The sequence below is a fragment of the Paramacrobiotus metropolitanus genome, unplaced genomic scaffold (assembly GCF_019649055.1).
Source record: "Paramacrobiotus metropolitanus isolate TYO unplaced genomic scaffold, Prichtersi_v1.0 Parri_scaffold0000013, whole genome shotgun sequence".
NCBI classification, from domain to species: Eukaryota; Metazoa; Tardigrada; class Eutardigrada; order Parachela; family Macrobiotidae; genus Paramacrobiotus; species Paramacrobiotus metropolitanus.
Genome location: NW_026570233.1, coordinates 595,266 through 616,559, shown reverse-complemented (window position 1 = coordinate 616,559; position 21,294 = coordinate 595,266). Strand labels below are relative to the sequence as shown.

General features: G+C 46.0%; 7 protein-coding genes across 7 annotated transcripts; 3 read left to right on the top strand and 4 right to left on the bottom strand.

Moving 5' to 3' along the window:
* Positions 1–753: 753 nt before the first annotated feature.
* Positions 754–1,461, bottom strand: LOC129584444 (uncharacterized). The gene is made up of 2 exons (XM_055476601.1): positions 1,327–1,461; positions 754–1,199 (listed from the first exon to the last, which is right to left on the bottom strand). Exons 1-2 carry the CDS (start codon positions 1,355–1,357, stop codon positions 814–816), a joined length of 417 nt encoding a protein of 138 aa, XP_055332576.1. The 5' UTR covers positions 1,358–1,461; the 3' UTR covers positions 754–813.
* A 2,687-nt stretch (positions 1,462–4,148) lies between these two features.
* LOC129584198 (uncharacterized) lies at positions 4,149–6,278 on the top strand. The gene is made up of 2 exons (XM_055476319.1): positions 4,149–4,584; positions 5,028–6,278. The coding sequence occupies exons 1-2, from the start codon at positions 4,276–4,278 to the stop codon at positions 6,276–6,278; spliced, it is 1,560 nt and encodes a 519-aa protein (XP_055332294.1). The 5' UTR covers positions 4,149–4,275.
* A 2,503-nt stretch (positions 6,279–8,781) lies between these two features.
* Positions 8,782–11,202, bottom strand: LOC129584197 (uncharacterized). Its single transcript, XM_055476318.1, has 3 exons — positions 11,058–11,202; positions 9,258–10,888; positions 8,782–9,161 (listed from the first exon to the last, which is right to left on the bottom strand). Exons 1-3 carry the CDS (start codon positions 11,060–11,062, stop codon positions 8,782–8,784), a joined length of 2,016 nt encoding a protein of 671 aa, XP_055332293.1. The 5' UTR covers positions 11,063–11,202.
* A 502-nt stretch (positions 11,203–11,704) lies between these two features.
* LOC129584328 (uncharacterized) lies at positions 11,705–14,049 on the top strand. Its single transcript, XM_055476477.1, has 2 exons — positions 11,705–12,147; positions 12,608–14,049. Exons 1-2 carry the CDS (start codon positions 11,839–11,841, stop codon positions 13,856–13,858), a joined length of 1,560 nt encoding a protein of 519 aa, XP_055332452.1. The 5' UTR covers positions 11,705–11,838; the 3' UTR covers positions 13,859–14,049.
* Positions 14,050–15,118: 1,069 nt separating this feature from the next.
* LOC129584331 (uncharacterized) lies at positions 15,119–15,959 on the bottom strand. The gene is made up of 2 exons (XM_055476480.1): positions 15,877–15,959; positions 15,119–15,493 (listed from the first exon to the last, which is right to left on the bottom strand). Exons 1-2 carry the CDS (start codon positions 15,935–15,937, stop codon positions 15,120–15,122), a joined length of 435 nt encoding a protein of 144 aa, XP_055332455.1. The 5' UTR covers positions 15,938–15,959; the 3' UTR covers position 15,119.
* LOC129584196 (uncharacterized) lies at positions 15,960–17,928 on the bottom strand. Its single transcript, XM_055476315.1, has 3 exons — positions 17,834–17,928; positions 16,057–17,512; positions 15,960–16,000 (listed from the first exon to the last, which is right to left on the bottom strand). Exons 2-3 carry the CDS (start codon positions 17,507–17,509, stop codon positions 15,960–15,962), a joined length of 1,494 nt encoding a protein of 497 aa, XP_055332290.1. The 5' UTR covers positions 17,510–17,512; positions 17,834–17,928.
* A 454-nt stretch (positions 17,929–18,382) lies between these two features.
* On the top strand, positions 18,383–20,425 carry LOC129584329 (uncharacterized). The gene is made up of 2 exons (XM_055476478.1): positions 18,383–18,811; positions 19,162–20,425. The coding sequence occupies exons 1-2, from the start codon at positions 18,503–18,505 to the stop codon at positions 20,377–20,379; spliced, it is 1,527 nt and encodes a 508-aa protein (XP_055332453.1). The 5' UTR covers positions 18,383–18,502; the 3' UTR covers positions 20,380–20,425.
* The last annotated feature ends 869 nt before the right edge of the window (positions 20,426–21,294 follow it).

Here is a 21,294-nt window from a genome sequence, read left to right as displayed (position 1 = left end):
CAATAAAATCACTGATAGGCTCTGATGCAGCTGAATGGTATCCTAATCGAGTGAAGTACGACGATTGAATAAGATACGACTTATTGGATTAGCGGCATCAGGTCATCATTATAACTTTTGGGACTTTGGGAAGTGACTTAATCATTTTCGGCACTGGGCGATAACTGCATAATACTAATACCGACTATGGCCCGACTCGCCAGTTCAGGCTGCTTATAATTTGTATCATAAATCCGTATTTTTTCAACAATAATTTGTGTCAGCTGTTTACGCATGTTTTATGCTGGACTTCATGCAACACCAGACAAGGAATTCCGTTTGCCTATCAGACGAAAGCTGCACTGATATTAGTTAAAGAGTAATCATTACTCATTACTGTACTACGTTTGTTTCAGATTACTTTAATCACAAAATAAAAATGATAAGTCAACACGAAACAACATCTTGTCAGTAGAAAAACTTCTGTGAAGGCGTCTCACTGTGATTGTCGTTCGCATTCTTTATACTCAGTTTACTACACATTTATGCTGCAAGTACGTTACTATCAATTTTTACTAATAACTTGCCTGCCCTTGCCTAATAACTTAAAGGTGCTTAAATACTGGACAACAAGAAAAAACGCAAAATAGGCACCTGCCGGCAAACACCAACGAGGATTTACAAATCTGAGTTGCAATATACATAAATTGCCGAAATGACTGTCGCCTGTCGGTACCTGTACTCCTATTTAACATTACGAAATGTAGGCGACACAATTAAAAGCTTATGCTAACAGTATTTGCTAGGGTAAAGTGTGACACTGTTTCGAATAACCTACGCAGCACGCCACCATGACCAGGAGTCCGCAAACTTTTTAAGAAAATCTTTGCAGGTAGCTTCGTCAGGAAAGCGGACACGAACACATTCTTGCACCGTCAACTCTATGACGACAGCATCCCCCTCCGCAGAATCTTTGCGGATCTTATGCGGCCGTTCGATGACGAAAGTGCTTCCCATCACCTGCAGCTTTCCGGTCACTTCCTGGCACTGCTGTACCACGATAACGATACCCTGCTGGGAACACTGATTAGCGGTGATAATGCTTGGCTGATAGTGATTTTCCGGAATTTTATGGGAATTCTTAACGGCCAGCTGGTCCGAAACGAGAGCGACAAAAGAGGACGATGATGACCACGCTAACTTCGGAAGCGATCCCTCCGCTATAAACAAGCAATGCACTGTTAACGCTTGTGCGCCGCTAAGATTCTTACCCGGCAATACCGGTAAGTCCACGACATAAGTATAACCACGAAGAGCATACGTTTACAAACTGAAGTTTCTACTAACCGTCAGCTGTGGAAGGAAATGTATTAAGCATTTCTCGCTGTCGGGCGTCATATTCCTTCAGAAACGATTTATAAACGTTGCCGTTGGTGTCACCCGCAAAGAACCAGATAGTGCTCCAGCCAGCGCTTCCCTGATACGTAAATGGCACCTGCAGCGACAAATATGGGACGGCTTTCTGATCGCTTCTTTCGCGCTGTGGTATGTGACAGTGAATCCGCACATCCTTCCCAAGTATCATCCGCACGTACGCTAAGGGTTGCCCGTCGACGTTGCTTTCAAGATGAAGACAATGCACTTTACAGTTGTCCATCTTTTGAGAGGACAATCTCAGACAAAAAGAGGGAACGATGACGAGTTGTTTGGGCTTGCCCATGTACAGTTTGCCGAACAAGGGAACATCAGGAAGGTCACTGACGAAGATGTCCCGCGCCGGTTGTACAAGAACGTGGGCGCCTTGTTGCGGCAGCGTCTTCAGTACATTTTCCATATCGAATACCAGCCCCTCCTGTAGCCGGAAGAGTTGCTGGTGTTTGAGGGCATTCGCGTTATTTCCCACCAGACTGCTGGCAATCGCCGCACCAAACGCCTCCGCATCATCCACATAACTCGCCGCTCCGGCAATCACTTGGCTTTTCGTTACACCCTCCAGCTCAGTGCGTAAAGGCCCCAACCGAGAATTCTCGCCCACCAATAACAGCTCGATTTTCCCGTTAATATTTCCAGTGCTCGCGTCTATAATTCCGAACCGCGTCAACTCCGCCACGACATGCTTTCGAACGACTTCGATGACTGGCGCCACCGCGATATGGTACGCCTCCCTGGAATACGTCACGACCGACTTGTGGAATGGAACGCGGATGGTCACTTTGTCAGTTCGGGGATCGTTAAAGAGCGCTACGTGGTCCATGCACTCTTCTTTAAACTGGTCCCACGAACGTTGATCTAAATTAGACATCCCGGTGTTCGTCAGCTGCTGATGGATGCCGGCTATAACGCGCTTCTGCATTTGGGTGAAACAGGCAAACAAAACATATCGATTACCCTGAAATTTGACGATGTGGTTGTTGTTGATCACTTCGAAGACGTCTACGCGGCAGTGCTCAGAATCTGCATTGCACACCAAGAGATAAACCGGCTCAGTAGCGCTCGTGTTAATGGACTGTCTGTCCAGTGTCTGCACAGTGTAGGCCAGTAGAACAGCCGCTACGTCGGAAATGCACAGGACATCCGGTACGCCGTTCTTCCGCCAGGCGTCCATCACTGCTTGCCGCATCACTTGACTAGCGTCCAGAACATGCGACAGTACAATAACCACGCCACGGACACCTGGATTTCGCTCAGCTTCCCCAATCATTTTAATGTGAGCGAAGAGTCGTTCCAATAGCAAGGGTACCAGTATATTCTTTTCTCCGTAGCCGTAAGCCAGAAGCGTGCGTTTGACCGATGGGATGGTCCGATACTTTCTGTCAGTTTGGTAGCTGCCCGCGTCCACGCCGAAATACCATTCGGTGTTATCAGCACTGTAAGCCGCGACGGAAGGAAATCTGAACAGTTCACGCGGCACACCGTTCTCGTACAGCGCAACCGAGGTCTTCTTGAATCCAATGTCCACTCCTAACCGTAATCCGCTCATGGTTTCTAGAAAAGTAATTAATAATCTACATTTGACTGAACATAAACACGTGCTAGTCAGTTAGCGCGCACTGCATTGCCAATTTTTCCTAACTTATAATGGTGTAAGTTGTGACTACCTGTAGCAAGTAGTGAAGTATCGGTATTGAGTCTATTGACCATATCCCATAGAAATCAAGTTTACTGTGGTCCTGCGCGTAAGCACTGGCAACAAGTACGCTGTATACGATCGCGCGTCGAATAGTTCTATGAATATTTTAGTTACCAGTTTACTGAAAATACTAAAATTTAGGTAACAGTGAACAGTAAACAATTGTTCGTTTACTGTAACGAGTTCACAATACCGGATTATTAATAGCTCTTACCACGCGTACGAGTATTGTACATATGTACTAAAGTTTTGCACTTCTCTGCTTCTTAACTGCGGAGAGCAGACGCAAAAAAGTTAACCAAATGTAACACAACATAACAAAACATAAACTGTTTATTTACTGGCTGGTGGCAGAACTATTATAAGTATCTCGTTTATTCACCTTGAGCATAATGGACAGCGCCACAAAAACACAATCAAAAAGATAACTATTTACTGTTTATCTATTACAAAGTATAATTACAAAGAACTATCTACAGAGTACCTACCGTCGCTGCGGGATAGCAATATCGAGGAATAAATTATAAATCCGAAAATTGTGCTGTATCAACAGATAAAAGGTAGAGATGACGTTTATAGTGCTAATTTACAGTACATAGTGCATAACTGTATCCAGGGCAAACTGCATATATGCAGATAAGTAATAAGGTACGAGCCTACGAGAAATGAGCTAAATCACCATGAAAAACCTGGAATGACGCAGTTTGCAAAGATCAAGGTAACTTCACTTGATCAAGGTATGTTAAGTGAAGATACCTTGCAAAGATGTAACCACCCACACAAGAAAGCCTTCGACAAGAGGGTTCCACCTATTCTTGACAAAGACAGCCAATAGTAACCCGTTTTAAGCCTCTATCCGCTGCACGCATTGTTGTTTCTTTGTTAGCTGCTCTTCTGCTGATCCAGTTCCATTGGTTTTGCACGCTGCACGCTACATCGAGCTATGTAGCTTCCGATCGCATTATTTTGGAATTTTGTATTCGGGATCGAGTTCACGCACTTTTTAACGGCCGGTACTGTAATATACACAGTATATAGCTGAGTTTTACCGTATGTACTTAACTTTGATACTTCCTCTCCGATTACAAATTCACAAGTATATCAGTCCAGCACCGCACACAATTGTCTTTTGACTCCTTTCCGCTCGTTAATTACGATCCTGTAACATGGCTGACGGAGTAGGCATCGATTTGGGCACAACACATTGTTGCCTGTTCGTGTACAAGCACGGCCGCAGTCCGCAAGTGATTAAGAACAACAACGGCGACACCACCACGCCGTCCTGGGTGCGTTTGGAGCGGGACGGGATGGATGTGGGCAAACACGCCAAGCGACTCAGTCCCGAGAATAGCCGGAATACCATTCGTAATGCTAAGCGTCTAATTGGACGCCGTTTCGACGATTCCGCCGTGACAATGGAACGCAGTCTAATGCCGTTTGCCATTGTTAACGACAACGGGTCACCAGCGATAAAGGTGGGTGCATCTGCATCTAAATAAGTACTTATCGCTAATCACTAATGAATATTGGTTATGAATCCATAAGTTTTAAATTTCTGATTATCTAGGCTAATCGATAAACCTAATTATTAAAAATTTAACACCTAATTTAATGGAAAATTACATCTTAATTCTTAACTGGCAAACTGCAAACGCAACTAAAGCAACGTAAACAAGCTACGTAGACTCGTAGAGGCATTTCTGACAGACTCGCTGTAAAAAAAGATTTTGGCTTTATTAAAACCTGAATCAATCACAACTTGTTATTTTAATAAGTTTAAGTCAAAATACACTATTATACAGTACTCCTTTCCCATTAGATTCGTTTCTGCCAGCGGGTGCTCTACTAAATACAAATGTTTGTACTGACTACAAATCTTACGTGAGCAAAGGTTCTTATTAATCTTATAATCTTGTAGGTTGAACAGTGCACAGATGCGGGCGATATCATTTGGGAAAAGATCGTTCGGCCGGAGCAGATCAGCGCCACGATGATGTCGTATTTGAAAGAGATGGCCGAGGGGTTTCTGGGCAGGAAAGTGACATCTGCCGTGGTGACCATTCCGGCCAATTTCATGGAGACTCAGCGCGCTGCCACTCTCAACGCCGCCCGCCTGGCAGGGTTCACGGAGGTCAACTTGTTGAACGAGCCGACGGCCGCCGCCATCGCTTACGGCGGCGTCATCGACGAGCAGTGCACCATTCTGGTGTTTGATTTCGGCGGCGGCACGCTGGACATCAGCATTATGAAGGTGGATGGCCGCAATGAATATCGCGTCCTCAGCACCGACGGCGACATGTATTTGGGCGGGGAGAACTTCGACAGCGAGATTGTTCAGCATTTCTTAGACGACATTCGCCGCCGCCACCAGGTCGATCTGGCACAAGATAGCAAAACCTTAGCCAAACTGAAACTGGTCGCCGAAAAGGCTAAGATCACGCTGTCCAGTCCGTATAGCGGCACATTCCGCGATACCTTGCACAAACTGTATGGAAACATCGATTACAACGTGGAGCTGACAAAAGCTACTTTCAGCGGAATGTTCCGGGATCTTCTCCAGAAGATTCTCGTCCCGGTGAAGAACGCTCTGGATGCTGCGAGCCTGTCACCGGGCGATATCGATAAGGTCATCTTGGTGGGTGGCAGCAGTCGGCTGCCGGTGGTTAAAGAGACACTGCAGGCGTTCTTCGGTCGGAGCGGAGTGGTTTGCGCGGATGCTGATCCGGATGAGGCGATAGCGCGGGGGGCTGCCATGCAGTCGTACCGTATTAACAACCAGCAGGCCACCAACGTCCACGAGGTCACCGCCTACCACTATGGACTGGAAGTTGCGGACCGTGTGCGACCTGGCAGTATGCGCATCCGTGACTTGATCCCCCGAGGAAAAGCATATCCTTCCAGTATGACGGAAGTCTTTGGGACATTCTATGATAATCAAGCGGCTGCTAAGTTCAGCATTTATCAGAGTAAACGCGGGTTTAATCTGGACAAATTCCGTATTGGTGAATTTGTCATTCCTGGTTTACCTTTGCGGAAGGCGGGAGAGTGCAAGTTTGACGTGACATACAGCATCGATGGGAACAATATTCTGCACGCGGCGGCACAGGGTAAAGGCGACATTGCCCACTACAAGAAAAATATCGACATCCGCCTGGATAATGTCGTTTGACGATTGCCAATCGACCGGTTAACGGTTAACCAGTACGAAAATTTTTGTCTTGTTTCTTTTGTGCATGGAATGCGAACGCTGGGCAGGGGGCACACAGATGTGTCAATCGTTATCTAGTAATACACTAATTTTGTTTTCTTATGGTTGTCATTGTTTCTCGTTTTTTTCTTGAATTGTTAAAATTATTACATGTATACAACTCTGATTCCTTTGATCACTCTCCACACCACACTATTGGGCCGTTGGCCCCTGGATTATGGACGTTCTAATTTATTCAGTGCAGTGTTAAAGGTGCAGGTTACAGATACTGTGCTGTCTGTATTAAAGTATGTTTGAGTAAAAGTATTAGTACTTAAATAAGTACAAATCACACGTACAGGTAAATATTACTGGGAAGAAACAGTTACGCAGTTTATATGTTAACCGCATTTAAAAATGCCGCTTTCGTATCACAGCTATTCAATTTTTCGGTAACAACTCACTAACAAGTCACAGCCTACACGATTGCCAAAAGATGTGAAAGGTGACATAAACACAGTCTTGCGGAGCCAATTCAATGACGACTGTATCTTCTTTCGTGGGTTTTATTGGGACGTTCGACTGCAAATGTATTTCGCGTCAGTCGCCGCTGCCCGGTTGCTTACGGGCACTGTTCATCACAATAACCACGCCCTGCGTGAATGAGTTATTGACAGTAACCACGAGTAGGCACTGCTTACGCAATGCTGGACAGTGGACACACTAAGAATACAAGCTACGAAAGCTCGTACTGAATTAAACGTTTTGTACAGAAAAGTAAGACAATCCATCCAGATTCGGCAAGCAGTTTTCAAGAGGAAATTGCTTAGTGTTACGCTGCCAACTGCTAAGGAACAAAACCAACGGACAACGGCAATAAATTTGTGTACCATATCAAACTGACCGAAGCCTCCGAAGGAGGCAGTAGTTAAACTGTAAAAGGTATATTTACGTACTTACTCGTTAAACGAAGTCATCTTAACATGCGTACCCAGCTCATTATCCCTGCCCTTCGCATCGGCCCTGCCTAGACAGGCTGACAGCACAGTACACAGTAGAGGCACACCCACGGTTTTTGAGAGCAACCCGCACCGTAAATCGCTCGCTTTGTTTTCCAGCGAACTACCGCTGGTGGTCACTTGTCGCCAATAGGGTGTACAAGTCAGAGATGTTAGTACTTACTACATAGTACATGTACATATGTATAGGATTACCGAGCAGATAACTTCTACAGATAATGTGTTTAAATACTTTATTTCCCATAACATATACGTTGTGCGTTTTATTATTCGCTAGATTTTTACGGTACTTATTTATCGCGTACCGCGCAATATGTGTTTGGCTATCTGCGCACTGGATGTCTGGACAGACACACCATTCACTTCCGGTGTTCCATTGTTCGCACTTCGCAGAGGCGGTTTTCTTCGGGGCGATGCGTGCCAGGGCAGCGGTGTATGTGATGCCATCATGCCAGTCTTCTTCACGCTTGAGCGATATTATTGCTTTCCAATTTCGCACGTGCTGTGTTTACCGCTCACCATCAGCCTATTGTACACAGTGTCCAGTGTCCACGGTTCGTTGAGCTGATGTGAATGTTTAAATGGTTGCCTGCTCGTGCAGTATCTTTTAATTTGCGCACACTTCCTTTATGGTCGGTCAGAAAAACTCATTCGGTTGACCAATTGCGGTACTCGTGCAGCAGTAATGTGAAGCGAGGCTTATTTGACACACGCAAACGCAGTAAAACAATTCACGTAATAAAACATCCTTCTCCTACCAGGCGGAAAGAGACCGCCTTCGACTGGATCGATCTTGCCAGCCACACCGGATTCTCGGAGTTGCTGGATGAAAAATGATTTTCTGCATGTATCGAATGCCGCGGCCATGGCCGCGCGACCACGCAGAATTCGATTTTCTGGAACAATTCTACTTAATGTACATAATAGTTAAAACAATACGGCACACAAATTGCAGTACTTACCGGTCTAACCACACTAGAGCAATATGTTACCAATAAAGCTTATGTGACTTTGATTGTAACCAAAGAAACTGTCGCCATTAAACTGCGCTGTGTCAGTGGAGAACCGAACGCTGAAAGCCCGCCTGGATGAGCAACCGCAAGTTGCCGATTCTAAGAGCTTATAACAATTTAAAAGCCGGAAACGATATTTTCGATTTGCTTGCCGACCTTAATTGGGAATGATGATTACCATCGCTTACTGAAAATATCTTGGTTTGCAATTTAGGACAAGTTCTGAGCAGCAGAAAATGTAGACCTAAACAAGAGTTTTCAAATCTACCTAAATAGCTACCTGCCGAAAACACAAGAGGCAAAAATCCAAACTGCAGTCTGCAGAAGCAACTATCGGAGTTATTTGTCATGCTTCACCATTAAGTAGTAAAAAGACAGTTACGTAGTTATGTTAGCGGTATTCACTATATATGACTACTCATGTCACATACACTTCGATTTTTCGATAACCGGTCACGGTTTGCCCAACGGCCAAAAGACAGAACACTTTTTAAGAAAATCCCGGCGGGTAGCTTCCCTGGGAAAGTTGACACGAACACAATCGTGTGACGTTAACTCAATGACGACTGTATCGTGCTCCACGGAACATTCACGGATTTTATTCGGCCGTTCGATCGCAAACGTGTTTCCCCTCATTTGCATTTTGGTCACTTCCTGGCACTGTTGGACCACAACAACCAGGCCATGCTGTGAATCTTGATTGACGGTAACAATGCTCGGACGTTTCTGAATTTTATTTATTTCCTGAAACTCCGCGGTAGGCAGCTGGTCCGACACAAGCGCGACAAACGAAGACGATGATGACCACGCTAGCTTAGGAAGCGATTCGTCCGCTGGAAGCGATCAGAACACGGCTCAATCGTATGCTATTGCTAACCTTTCTTGGCACAACGTATCTTTAAATTTCTACTAAAAGGTTACGTACATACCGTTATTTCCAGAAGGAAACGCTTTCAGCATTTCGCGTCGTCGCGTGTGGTATTCCGCCATAAAAGGCTCATAAGCGCTGGCGTCATCCGCAAAAAACCAAAGACTGCTCCGGCCCGCGCTGTCCTGATACGTAAATGACACCTGTATCCGTAAACATTCAACGACCATCTCATCCGGTTCTTCACGCTGTAGTTCGCGACACTGAATGCGTACATCCTTGCCCAGCAACATTCGCATATACGTCATCGTTTGTCCATCAACGCTGGTTTCCAGGTGTACACAGTGCGCTTTGCAGCTTCGGATCTTCTGAGTGGACAACACGAGACGAAAATCGGGAATTATGACAGGCCCTTTCCCGTTTCCCATGTACAAGTACCCGGACAGGGCCACATTCTTATGGTCGTTAACGAGGATATCCCGCGCCGGTTGCACGCGAATGTTGTCGTCCAATAACGGCAGCGCCGTCAGTATCTTTCCCACATCGAATGCGAGTCCTTCTTGCAGTCGAAAGAGCTGGTGTTGTCCGTATAAATTCCCGCTATTTCCAGCCAGACTGCTGGCAATCGCCGCACCGAACGCTTCCGCATCGTCCACATAACTCGCCGCTCCGGCAATCACCTGGCTCTTCGTTACCCCCTCCAACGCGGTGCGCAATAACCCTAACCGGGAATTTTCGCCAACCACTAGCAACTCAACTTTCCCGCCGACGTTTCCGCTGCTCCCGTCCATTATACCAAAGTTCACTAACTCCGCCGCGACATGTTTTCGGATGGCTTCGATGATTGGCTTTACCACCGCCTGGTAATCCTCCCGCGTGTACGTCACGATACAGTTCGGGACAGGGGCGCGAATGATCACTCTAACGGTTCGGGAATCGTTAAATAACGCCATGTGGTCCCCGCACTCCTCTCCTAGTTGCGTCCGTAAATGCAGATCCAGTGCAGGCATCCCAACGCTCTCCAAGCGCTGATGGATATCATCAAAAACGCGCCACCGCAGTTCAGTGAAACAGTCCCACACAACATACTGGTTGCTTTTGTATTTGACGACGAGGTTGTTGTTGATCACTTCGAAGACGCCCATCCGGAAATGCTCCGCATCTGCATTGCACACCAACACATTAACCGGCTCTATCCCGCTCTTCTTTATGGACTGCCGGTCCAGCGTCTGCACCGTGTACGCCAGTACAATGGCTGATATATCGGAGATACACAGGACATCGGTTAAGTCGTTTTTTTGCCAGGCTTCCGTCACCGCTTGATAGATATTTTGGCAGGCGTGTAGGCCATGAGAGAGAACGACAACAACGCCTTGGAGACACTGCTTCCGTTCGGTTTGACCAATCATCTTAATGAAGGCGAAGAGCTTCTCCAGCAGCAGCGGCACAAACGGATTCTGCTCACCGTAGCCGTAAGCCAGCAGCGTGCCTTTAACCGAGGGGAAATTGCGGTATCTGTTGTCAGCTTTGTAGTTGCGCGCGTCCACGCCGAAGTGCCATTCGGTGCGATCAACACTACAAGCCGCGATGGAAGGAAAGCTGAACAACACCCGCGGCACACCGCTCTCGTACAGCGCAATAGTAATCTTCTTGAATCCAATTTCCACTCCCAACCGTAATCCGGTCATTTTTCTGAAAAAGAACGAAACTCGAGCGAGATCTAACTTTAGCGAGCTGCTAAAAAGCGTGCAATTAGTTACGTAATATACAACAGGCACTTGAGTAAAGTTTCTTCCTTTTTCGAGTTTAGTTTAGTTTCTTCCTTTAGCAAATTAGCAGGATGACGTTTAAAAAGTCTTACGTCATAACTCATAAGTCCTGGGTCACTCCGACTCACTCGCATCAATAAGCGATGGAAGGATACAAAGAATTGCAGTACAAGTATTACTTCTTTTCTCAATGAATTTATGCATAAGAACTACCGCATTATTTCAATTTGACACTTTATATGAACAGTAAAATTACTACTGTACCAACACTCTGTGCAGTGTGTACACAAAACGGGTCGCCAAGATCGCCACAGCTGCGTTTCCGCAACTTGCAAACTGCAGAGTACATACAGTACTGTACTTGTATGAGAACAACGAACAACGGTACACAGTGACCGTACACTTTTGTCCACCTCCACTGCCCACAGCATAGATCCTGACTTCCGACTCCACACCGCCAGGCGCAGCCAGCCAATGGGAGACGCTTTAACTGAGGTCACTTTACGTACATACGTACGGCCCCACCCCGGCGCATAGGCCAAAACAAACGGTTTCAGGCTGTACCGCTCTGATGTTCAGAGACAGCCGCACGCTTTGTGTCTTTGTTAGCCGCTTTCTGAACAGCTCCGATTGTTGGCGCTGTACGTTCCCTAGAGCGGCAGTAAAGAGTTCTCACCTTTCTTCTCAATCCACATGTCGCGCTACCTCAGTTAATCTACCCTGTGACATTTGCCCGTAAACGTGATTAAAATTAATGGTGTTCGCAGTTATTCGATTTTGCACTGGAAGTACATGAAAGTTAATTAAAGTGTTGTGACCCAGCATACAGCATAGAATTGTTTTAGTGTGTTGTTAAATTTCAAATCGAATAACATGGCAGATGGAGTAGGCATCGATTTAGGCACTACGCATTGTTGTCTATTTGTGTACAAACATGGTCGCAATCCGCAAGTGGTTAAGAACAGAGCCGGCGACACCACCACGCCGTCTTGGGTCCGCCTGGAGCGGGATGGGATAGATGTGGGCAAACAAGCCAAGCGACAGAGTCCGGACCACAGCCGCAACACTGTTCGGAATGCGAAGCGCCTCATTGGGCGCAGCTTCGATGATGCCGCCGTGACCATGGAGCGTAGCCTGATGCCCTTTTCAATTATTAACGACAACGGATCCCCTGGGATTCGGGTAAGAGTTTAAAATTAAGAAAGATAGGTAAGTATGCCATAGGCAATAGCTAACGCAAATGTGTTTAATGACTACCTGAATGTCGTTAATTTTGATGGACTTTTACTTTACCAAACCACTCAAATCTTTACGTTTTACCATTTAAATGATATAATCGCATGATTACTTTAATGAAGCTATAAGTTATGTAAATTAATGAATGATTCCAAAATTGGGTCTACCAGTAATTTTTTCTGTGAATGAAAGCAAGTCATGGCAAGTACTAAGTAGCAACAACACGGTACTATTTTGATAAATTTAAATTTGCGCGTTTGCGCTTCATTTCGTTACGAATTAATGGAGATTATTATTGCTGGATCGTGTAACAGCCTAGTGCTTCGTCGTTCTTGTGGATCTTGTCATGGTTAGAAAAACGAAATTATCGCTTAGGTCGTGTATGTTAAACGCAACTGTCTTGCAGGTGGAACAATACAATGAAAGCGGTGAGGTCATTTGGGCGAAGTTGACCCGTCCGGAAGAGATCAGCGCCAAGATGCTGGCGTATCTGAAGGAGATGGCTGAAACATTCCTGGGCAATGAAGTGACCACGGCGGTGGTGACGATTCCGGCCAATTTTATAGAGACCCAACGCTCCGCCACGCTGACTGCCGCCCGCCTGGCCGGCTTCACCGAGGTCAGTCTGCTGAACGAACCGACAGCCGCCGCAATTGCTTACGGCGGCGTGGTGGACGAGCAGTGCACCATTCTGGTGTTCGATTTCGGCGGTGGCACGCTGGACATCAGCATTATGAAGGTGGAGGGCCGCAATGAATATCGTGTCCTCAGCACCGACGGCGACATGTACTTGGGCGGGGAGAACTTCGATGTCGAGATTGTCCAGCATTTTCTGGAGGACATTCGCCGCCGCCACAACATCGATTTGGCAAAAGATAGCAAATCCCTTGCGAAACTGAAACTGGTTGCCGAAGAGGCCAAGATCGCGCTGTCCAGTCCGTACACACCCATATATCGGGATACTGTATACAAACTGCATGGAGAGTTCGACTACAACGTGGAGTTGACGAAAGCGACCTTTAACGGGATGTTCGGCTTTCTGCTCGAGGAGATCCTGGTCCCCCTGAAGAACGCCCTGGAAGCCGCTAAGCTGTCACCTGAGGAGATCGATAAGGTCATACTGGTGGGCGGGAGCAGTCGGCTGCCGGCGGTCAAGGAGGCGCTGCAGGCGTTTTTCGGCCGAGAAGGAGTTGTATGCGCGGATGCCGATCCGGACGAGGCTATTGCTCGGGGCGCCGCCATGCAGTCCTATCGCATCAATAATCGGCAGGCGGCGAACGTCCAGGAGGTCACAGCCTACCATTACGGGCTGAAAGTTGTAGAGGATTTGCAAGTGGGCAGCACGCGTATCCGCGAATTGATTCCCCGCGGGAAAGTGTATCCTACAAGTGTTACGAAAGCTTTCGTCACAGCTTACGATAATCAAGATGAAGTGGACTTCGAAGTGTACCAGAGTAAACGCGGATTCAGTCTGGACAAGTTTCGTATTGGCCATTTTGTTATTCCTGATCTGCCGCTGCGGAAGGCGGGAGAATGCATGTTTGATGTGACGTACAGCATCGATGGGAATAACATCTTGCACGCAACGGCGGAAGGGAAAGACGAAATAGCCCACTACAAAAAGAACATCGAAATCCGCCTGGATAATGTCGTTTAATGGTTGCGAATTGACGAGTTAACCAATAGGTTTTATCTTATTTCTTTTGCTGCACGGACATTGAGCCTGGGCACATACTGTAACTGCGTATGTATAATGGAATCAATTACTTTTTTTCTACGAACGTCCGTTATTTTAAGTTTTCTCGTGTTTCGGATATTTCCTGTTTAGTTGCTTAAGTATGTCTTAGTTTACTCGCTGCTTAATAAATTGCGAAAAGCATTATCTTGTCGCAAATCCTGGAGCGTCGTACGTGATAGCACGATGAGCACATGCACCAGAAGTGGTACTAAGTAGTACATAATAATTATTGTCTTTGCACGCTCTGTTGGTTGCAAAGTATAAAAGGTTTTTAGCAAACTTTCAAGCGGTTTAAGACTGTACAAGATATAAGCATGGTATGAGGATTGTGCTACGAGTTTAATCAACTGTTTTATACTCGGTCTGGCAACATGCATGATCTTTGTTCTGTAATCACGCAATACGTGATTATGTACTGTATTCATTTGAACGTTTTTTTGTGAGCGAGGCTTGTCTCTGTTGACTCTGCAAATATAATAATTATATTAAAATATGTTGATATTAACCAGCGCTAATTTAATTGGGCAGTAAAATCGCGAAAACGTTGCTACTTATCAGGCAGTATTGCACTGAAACGGCAGAAATGCCGGCATATCTGCTCCAGCATGCGACTATTTTGACAGTTTTTTTTATTTATTTTGACCTTATGGCTTATAATTATAATCGTTGGGATCGAGTGAATTATAAACCATTTTCGGCGCTGTCCGATGTTTTTATTACCTGTTGCCGACTTAAAGCCAGTGCACATCTCTACTTGGACAAGTGATCGCTGACGTAACACTTATGGCATATTCGAAGCGAAACTGTCAAATAATGTAATCACTCTCATGCCATATAATGGTTTCATATTTATATTCATACCAGATAAAAGCATTGGAATTTGGAATCAAACTAAATAAAAGCATACAATCAAAATACCTGTCGGGAAGCAAAAGACAACAAAATTGAATCCAATGCACTAACGCTGGACTGGCAGTTCGTATTTCTTGCCACACAAAATAAAACAAAATACACAATTCTGCACTGTAGGCCTGTTATGATAAGCGGCAAATTATTCGCACATTAGTAAGAAAGTGAAAGTACAATTATTCGTTTCGAAAAGAAGATCCGCACAATTATAGTAGCAGTACTGAGTTTTTGCTTATCTACCCAAAGCCTTTCGATACCTTGGCCGGTCATATTACGAGATATAAGAAACCGGACACTTTTTTAAAAAATCCCAGCTGGTGGTTTCATTGGGAAAGCTGACACGAACGCAATCTTGCGGAGTCAATTCAATGATAACTGTATCGCGTTCCACAGGTTCTTTGCGAATCTTGTACGGCCGTTCGATTACAAAAGTGTTTCCCATCACTTGCAGCTTTTCGGTCACTTCCTGGCACTGCTGGACCACGACAACGAATTCCTGCTTGGAGAAGCCATTAACGGTAACAATGCTGGGATGCTGCTGATTTTTATGAATTTCATGGGACTGTTTGGTAGGCCACTGGTCTGAGACAAGAGCGACAAACGAGGACACTGATGACCACGGTAGCTTAGGAAGTGATTCGCCCGCTAGAAAAACAACCAGCGCAAAACTTATTATGGTAATATATCATAATTATACGTGTTTTACTTCGACTACAGCCAAGGTACAGTAACGGCATTTTCCTAGATTTTCTGTCACATAAATTTGGTTTTGGCATTCAAATTTGATTAATTTGTTAAAAAGCGGAATTTATGAGCTTACTAATGAACGCACGCACATACACTGAGAACGCACTAAAAGAACACATACGACAAATTTTCAAAGTTGCCATAAGTTTAGCAGCCTACACTCTGCAAACAGGTATACCACCGACCACGTAATCCGAAATGATGGTGTATCGTTATTCGCTATTACTCTACCAGTAAACAGCCCTTCGTTCAAGAATTTCCTATATAGAATGCATACGTACCGCCATCTGCAGAAGGAAATGCGTTCAGCATCTCCCCATTCCGCGCGTCGTACTCTTCCATAAACGGCTTGTAATCGCTGGCGTCATCCACAAGAAAAACAAGTTGACTTGATCCAGTATTCTCCTGATACATAAACGACGCCTCTAGCCACAGTAATTGGCAATCAATGAGTCGTTGACCGTTTCTATAGCGCGTTAGCTTTTTTAGCTGAATCCGCAAATCCTTTCCCAGCAACATCCGCATGAACGTCACCGACTGACCGTTAACGCTGCTTTCCAGATCGATGCAATGCACTTTGCAGTCATCTATTTTCGGAGTACACAGTACCAAGCGAAATGAGGCAATATCAACGAGCGCTCTTGGGTTGCCAACGTACAAGTAGCCGGAAAGAGAAACATCGCGGCGGTCGCTGATGAAGATATCCCGTGCCGGTTGAACCACAATGCTGGTCTCCTGCACCGGCAGCGCTTTCATGATCTTTTCCATGTCGAATACGCGTCCCTCTTCCAGTCGAAACAACAAATGCTGCCTGTGGATATTCGCACTGTTTCCCGCCAGACTGCTGGCTATCGCTGCTCCAAACGCCTCCGCATCGTCCACATAACTCGCCGCTCCGGCAATCACCTGGCTCTTCGTTACACCTTCCAGCGCAGTGCGCAGTAACCCTAACCGGGAATTCTCGCCGACCACTAACAGCTCAACTTTCCCGTTGATATTTCCGTTGTTCGCGTCCATTATACCAAATCTCGTCAAATCTGCCACGACATACTTTCGGGCGGCTTCGATGACTGGCTCAATCTCCGCGTAATATGCCTGCCGCTGATACACCACGGCATCCTTGTGGAACGGAGAGCGAATGGTCACTTTTTCGGTTCGGTGATCGTTAAATAACGCCACCTGGTCCCAACAGTCTTCCCGCAGCTGCGCCAACGAGCGGTCATCTAATGGGGACATGCCGATATTTTTCAGCTTCTGGTGGATCGCATCTGCCACGCGCCGGCGCATTTCAACGAAAAAATTAACCAGAACATGCTGGCTGCTCTGACATTTGACGACATGGTTGTTGCTGATCACAGCGAAGACATCCATCCGGAAATGGTCAGAATCGGCATTGCACACCAACAGAAAAAGCGGCTCAGTGGCGCTCGTTTGAAACGATTGTCGGTCCAACGTCTGTACGGTAAACGCCAGCAGAATGGCTGATGGGTCGGAGATGCACAGGACATCGAGTACGCCAATCGTCTGCCAGGCACCCACCACCGCTTGCCGAATAACGTGGATGGAATCCAGATTATGCGACAAAACGAAAACGATGCCACGGATACACTGCTTGCGTTCGGCTTGCGCAATCATCCTGATACGCGCGAACAGATTTTCCAACATAAATGGAATAGATGGATTTTGCTCACCGTAGCCATAAGCCAGCAGCGTGTCTTTCACCGAGGGGAAGAAACAGTATCTGGTATCAGCTTTGTAGTTGCGCGCGTCCACGCCGAAGTGCCATTCGGTGCGATCAATACTACAGGCCGCGATGGAAGGAAAACTGGACATTACACGCGGCACACCGTTCTCGTACAGCGCAATAGTTATCTTCTTGAACCCGATTTCCACTCCCAACCGCAACTCGCTCATTTTCTGGAAAAATATCGAGCAGAATTTAACGATGATATGTTAACTTAACGGGCGGACGTAAGCGGTACAGAAAAAAAGGGCACTGGTACGGTGATCTTATTACAAAGTACACGATGGTAGTATTATAATTAAGTCGATCAATTTAGCTTAATACAAGATCGTTCAAAACTGTAGTAACAAATATCGTCCTCGTTTATAAGTGACGTTGTACCAGAACGCGGATACCATCTGTGTACCGTAAAATAATATCAGAATGCGGATTGTAAACTACGACCGGTGTGCTAAGCCACTTCACTGTTTCCAGTAACTAATTAGGGTACATACCTCTGTGTAGTTCGAATTGATTGTGCGAAAATTAAAATATTCAAAGTTGGTAATTCCAGCCACAGGATATAACTCGAAGTGTCAAACCTGGTAAAATTACAACAACAAATTCTGGGATATGATACAGTAATTATGACCACAGATCATTTCGTAAATTCGTAGCCTGCAGTTTCACGGATTACCGCAACTACCGTAAATCGAACTGTATGCTGGAAGTACTAGTACGGCAGCAGCCAGATGAGTTAGTCCTCGTAGCCAATGGTAATGCTTCAATTAAGGTCACTTTTACGTACTTGCGGTGCATGACCTCCTTCCCGTGCATCAAAAAGACGGTTTCTGAACGAAACGCTACCTTTGATGGTCACAGCCGAACGCTTTGTGTCATGTCTTTCTGTGCCGCTTTCTGGAAAGTTCGTATTGTTCACGCTCCACCTGTTCTATCGTTGCATACTGCATTTCGTACTCTGTTAAAGAGTCTGTTTGGTCTGTTACAGTTACAGTAGTGCTCTCCAAGCTGTTGAGCGATCTCATAGTAGTGAGTTTCTGAATTTCATGCACCGCATTTCGCACTTTAAATGGTGTAACGCATATTTTACGTGATTCTCTACTCTCCGGACTTCGAAGAATTTGCTATTTCGCGTTGCTTAGCTCGATCTTACACCGAATGCCATGGCAGATGGAGTAGGCATTGATCTGGGCACAACACACTGTTGCCTGTTCGTGTACAAACACGGTCGTAGTCCTCAGGTTATTAAGAACCAAGCCGGCGATACAACCACACCGTCCTGGGTGCGCTTGGAAAAAGACGGGATGGATGTGGGCAAACACGCCAAGCGACTGAGTCCGGAAAGCAGCCGCAATACTGTCCGTAATGCTAAGCGTATCATCGGACGCAGCTTCGACGATCCCGCGGTGACGACGGAACGCAATTTGATGCCCTTTGCAATTATCAGCGACCGAGGAACTCCTGCGATACGGGTAAGTATCAGGAATGCAGTACGTGGATAAGGACGTCTATAAAAAAAATACCTCATTACCGGTACATCACTTTTTCGCCAAAACAAGAGTGATATGCCGCAAAGGGGTGTTTTTACTGTTTACGTATAACAGAAGAATTCTCAAATCGGCAACGCTTTAACTTGTGGAAAACTTAGAAATAACTGGAACTGTAGTCGCTGCATTAATTATACTATCGAAATTGCATACCACTAAGCAAACGTTTAAACGGTAAGTTACCGTAAGTTGTAAGTAAGCATTTTTCGCTTTGCCACTCTTACCTTGGCCGACACTGACAGTGACAGTTTAATTTAAGTACTCCTGTTTTGTAGGTGGATCAGTGCAGTGAGGCGGGTGAAGTCATTTGGCAAAAGGTTATCCGTCCGGAAGAGATCAGCGCCAAGATGCTGGCGTATTTGAAAGAGATGGCTGAAGGATTCCTGGGCAACGAAGTGACCACAGCGGTGGTGACAATTCCTGCTAATTTCATGGAGACCCAACGCGCCGCCACGCTGACCGCCGCCCGCCTGGCCGGCTTCAAAGACGTCAGCCTGTTGAACGAACCGACGGCGGCCGCAATCGCTTACGGCGGCGTGGTGGACGAGCAGTGCACGATTCTGGTGTTCGACTTCGGCGGCGGTACTCTGGACATCAGCATTATGAAGGTGGAGGGCCGCAACGAGTACCGCGTCCTCAGCACAGACGGCGACATGTATTTGGGCGGGGAGAACTTCGACAGCGAAATTGTTCAGCATTTCCTAGACGATATTCACTGCCGCCACAACATCGATTTGGCAAACGATAGCAAAGCCCTTGCGAAACTGAAACTGGTCGCCGAAGCAGCCAAAATTGCGTTGTCCAATCCGTACACCAGCACTTACAGGGAAACAGTGCATAACCTGCGCGATAACTTCGATTACGACATGGTGCTGACAAAGGCGACCTTCAGCGGAATGTTTCGCGGCCTGCTCGAGAAGATCCTGGTTCCGGTAAAGAACGCCCTGGAAGCCGGTAACTTGACCCCGGGCGATATCGATAAGGTCATCTTGGTGGGCGGCAGCAGTCGGCTGCCGGTGGTTAAGGAGAAGCTGCAAGCGTTTTTCGATCGAGAAGGAGTCGTGTGCGTAGATGCCGATCCGGATGAGGCGATTGCACGGGGTGCCTCTATGCAGTCATACCGTATCAACAACCGACAGGCCACGAACATCCAGGAGGTCACAGCTTACCACTACGGACTGGAAGTTGTGGATGATTTGCTGCTGGGCACTACGCGTATCATGAGCTTAATTCCCCGGGGAACAGCGTATCCTACGAGCGTTACGAAAGCTACCGTTACAGCCCGCGATTATCAGCCTGCCTCAAAGTTCGATGTTTATCAGAGTAAGCGTGGATTCCATATCGACAAATTCCGCATTGGTGGGTTTGTCATTCCGGATCTGCCTCTGCGGAAGGCCGGCGAGTGCCAGTTTAATGTGACGTACAGCATTGATCGGAACAACATTTTGCACGCTGCGGCCCAAGGCAAAGGTCATGTTGCCCATTACCAGTAGAACATCGACATCCGCTTGGATAATGTTGTGTAATGCTTGCGAATCGTTCTGTTACTAATCCGTTTGCTGTATTTAAAGGAAACTCGGTAAATAGCCGTGTCACCAAATTTTGTTTTTGGTTTAATTATTGAATATTGCCGTGTTTTCCGTACTTTTTCTTATTTGTTGCTTAAATGCTTACTTTAATCGTATTGTAATAGCGAAGTTTTTGTCTCAAGCAGCGTTTTCGGCGCTGTGAAGCACAGGCATAAAGAAATATGAATGCACGGGTCATAGATATGAATGTAAAATTATTCATTGCATACTGCCTATAACATATCTGTTTATGTCTGGAAAATGAATTTTGCGCAGATTATAGATATTATATCTATACTACGCGCGGCGCCCCAAAGTTTTTAGATCTCGCTAACCACAAAAATTCTGAACAAGCGGACAACGCCATTAGATCGCGTATAGTCCAGAAGTGGCTCACATGATATTTTTTTCGAAACTTTCGATCAGAACTGTGCCGGCACGATGCCGCAAACGATACAACCCTGTTTCAAGGTGACCTTTAAACTTAGAAAAATTTTGCCTGGATGCAATACTTAACACGAATTATTAAATACTCCAATTGAACGAATAGATTGCCTTATTTTCGAACGACACTAGTCTGTCACCAACCGCAAAACCTAATAAGTAAGTAATCCCAAGTAAGTCTCTCGGCTTTTGTTGTCGGCGCATTTAATTTTGTAGAATATTGGGAGGTTTTAACTTCAGACCATATCTGTACGTATTACGAAATAAACGCACGGACCGTTACAAACGCACGGACCGTTACAGTTACAACCGCTCTTCTAAAACACTTACTACAAGCCTATGGGCCAATGTAAGGCGACAGAGAGACCAAGCTACAATCACTGTCCAGTGTAAAAG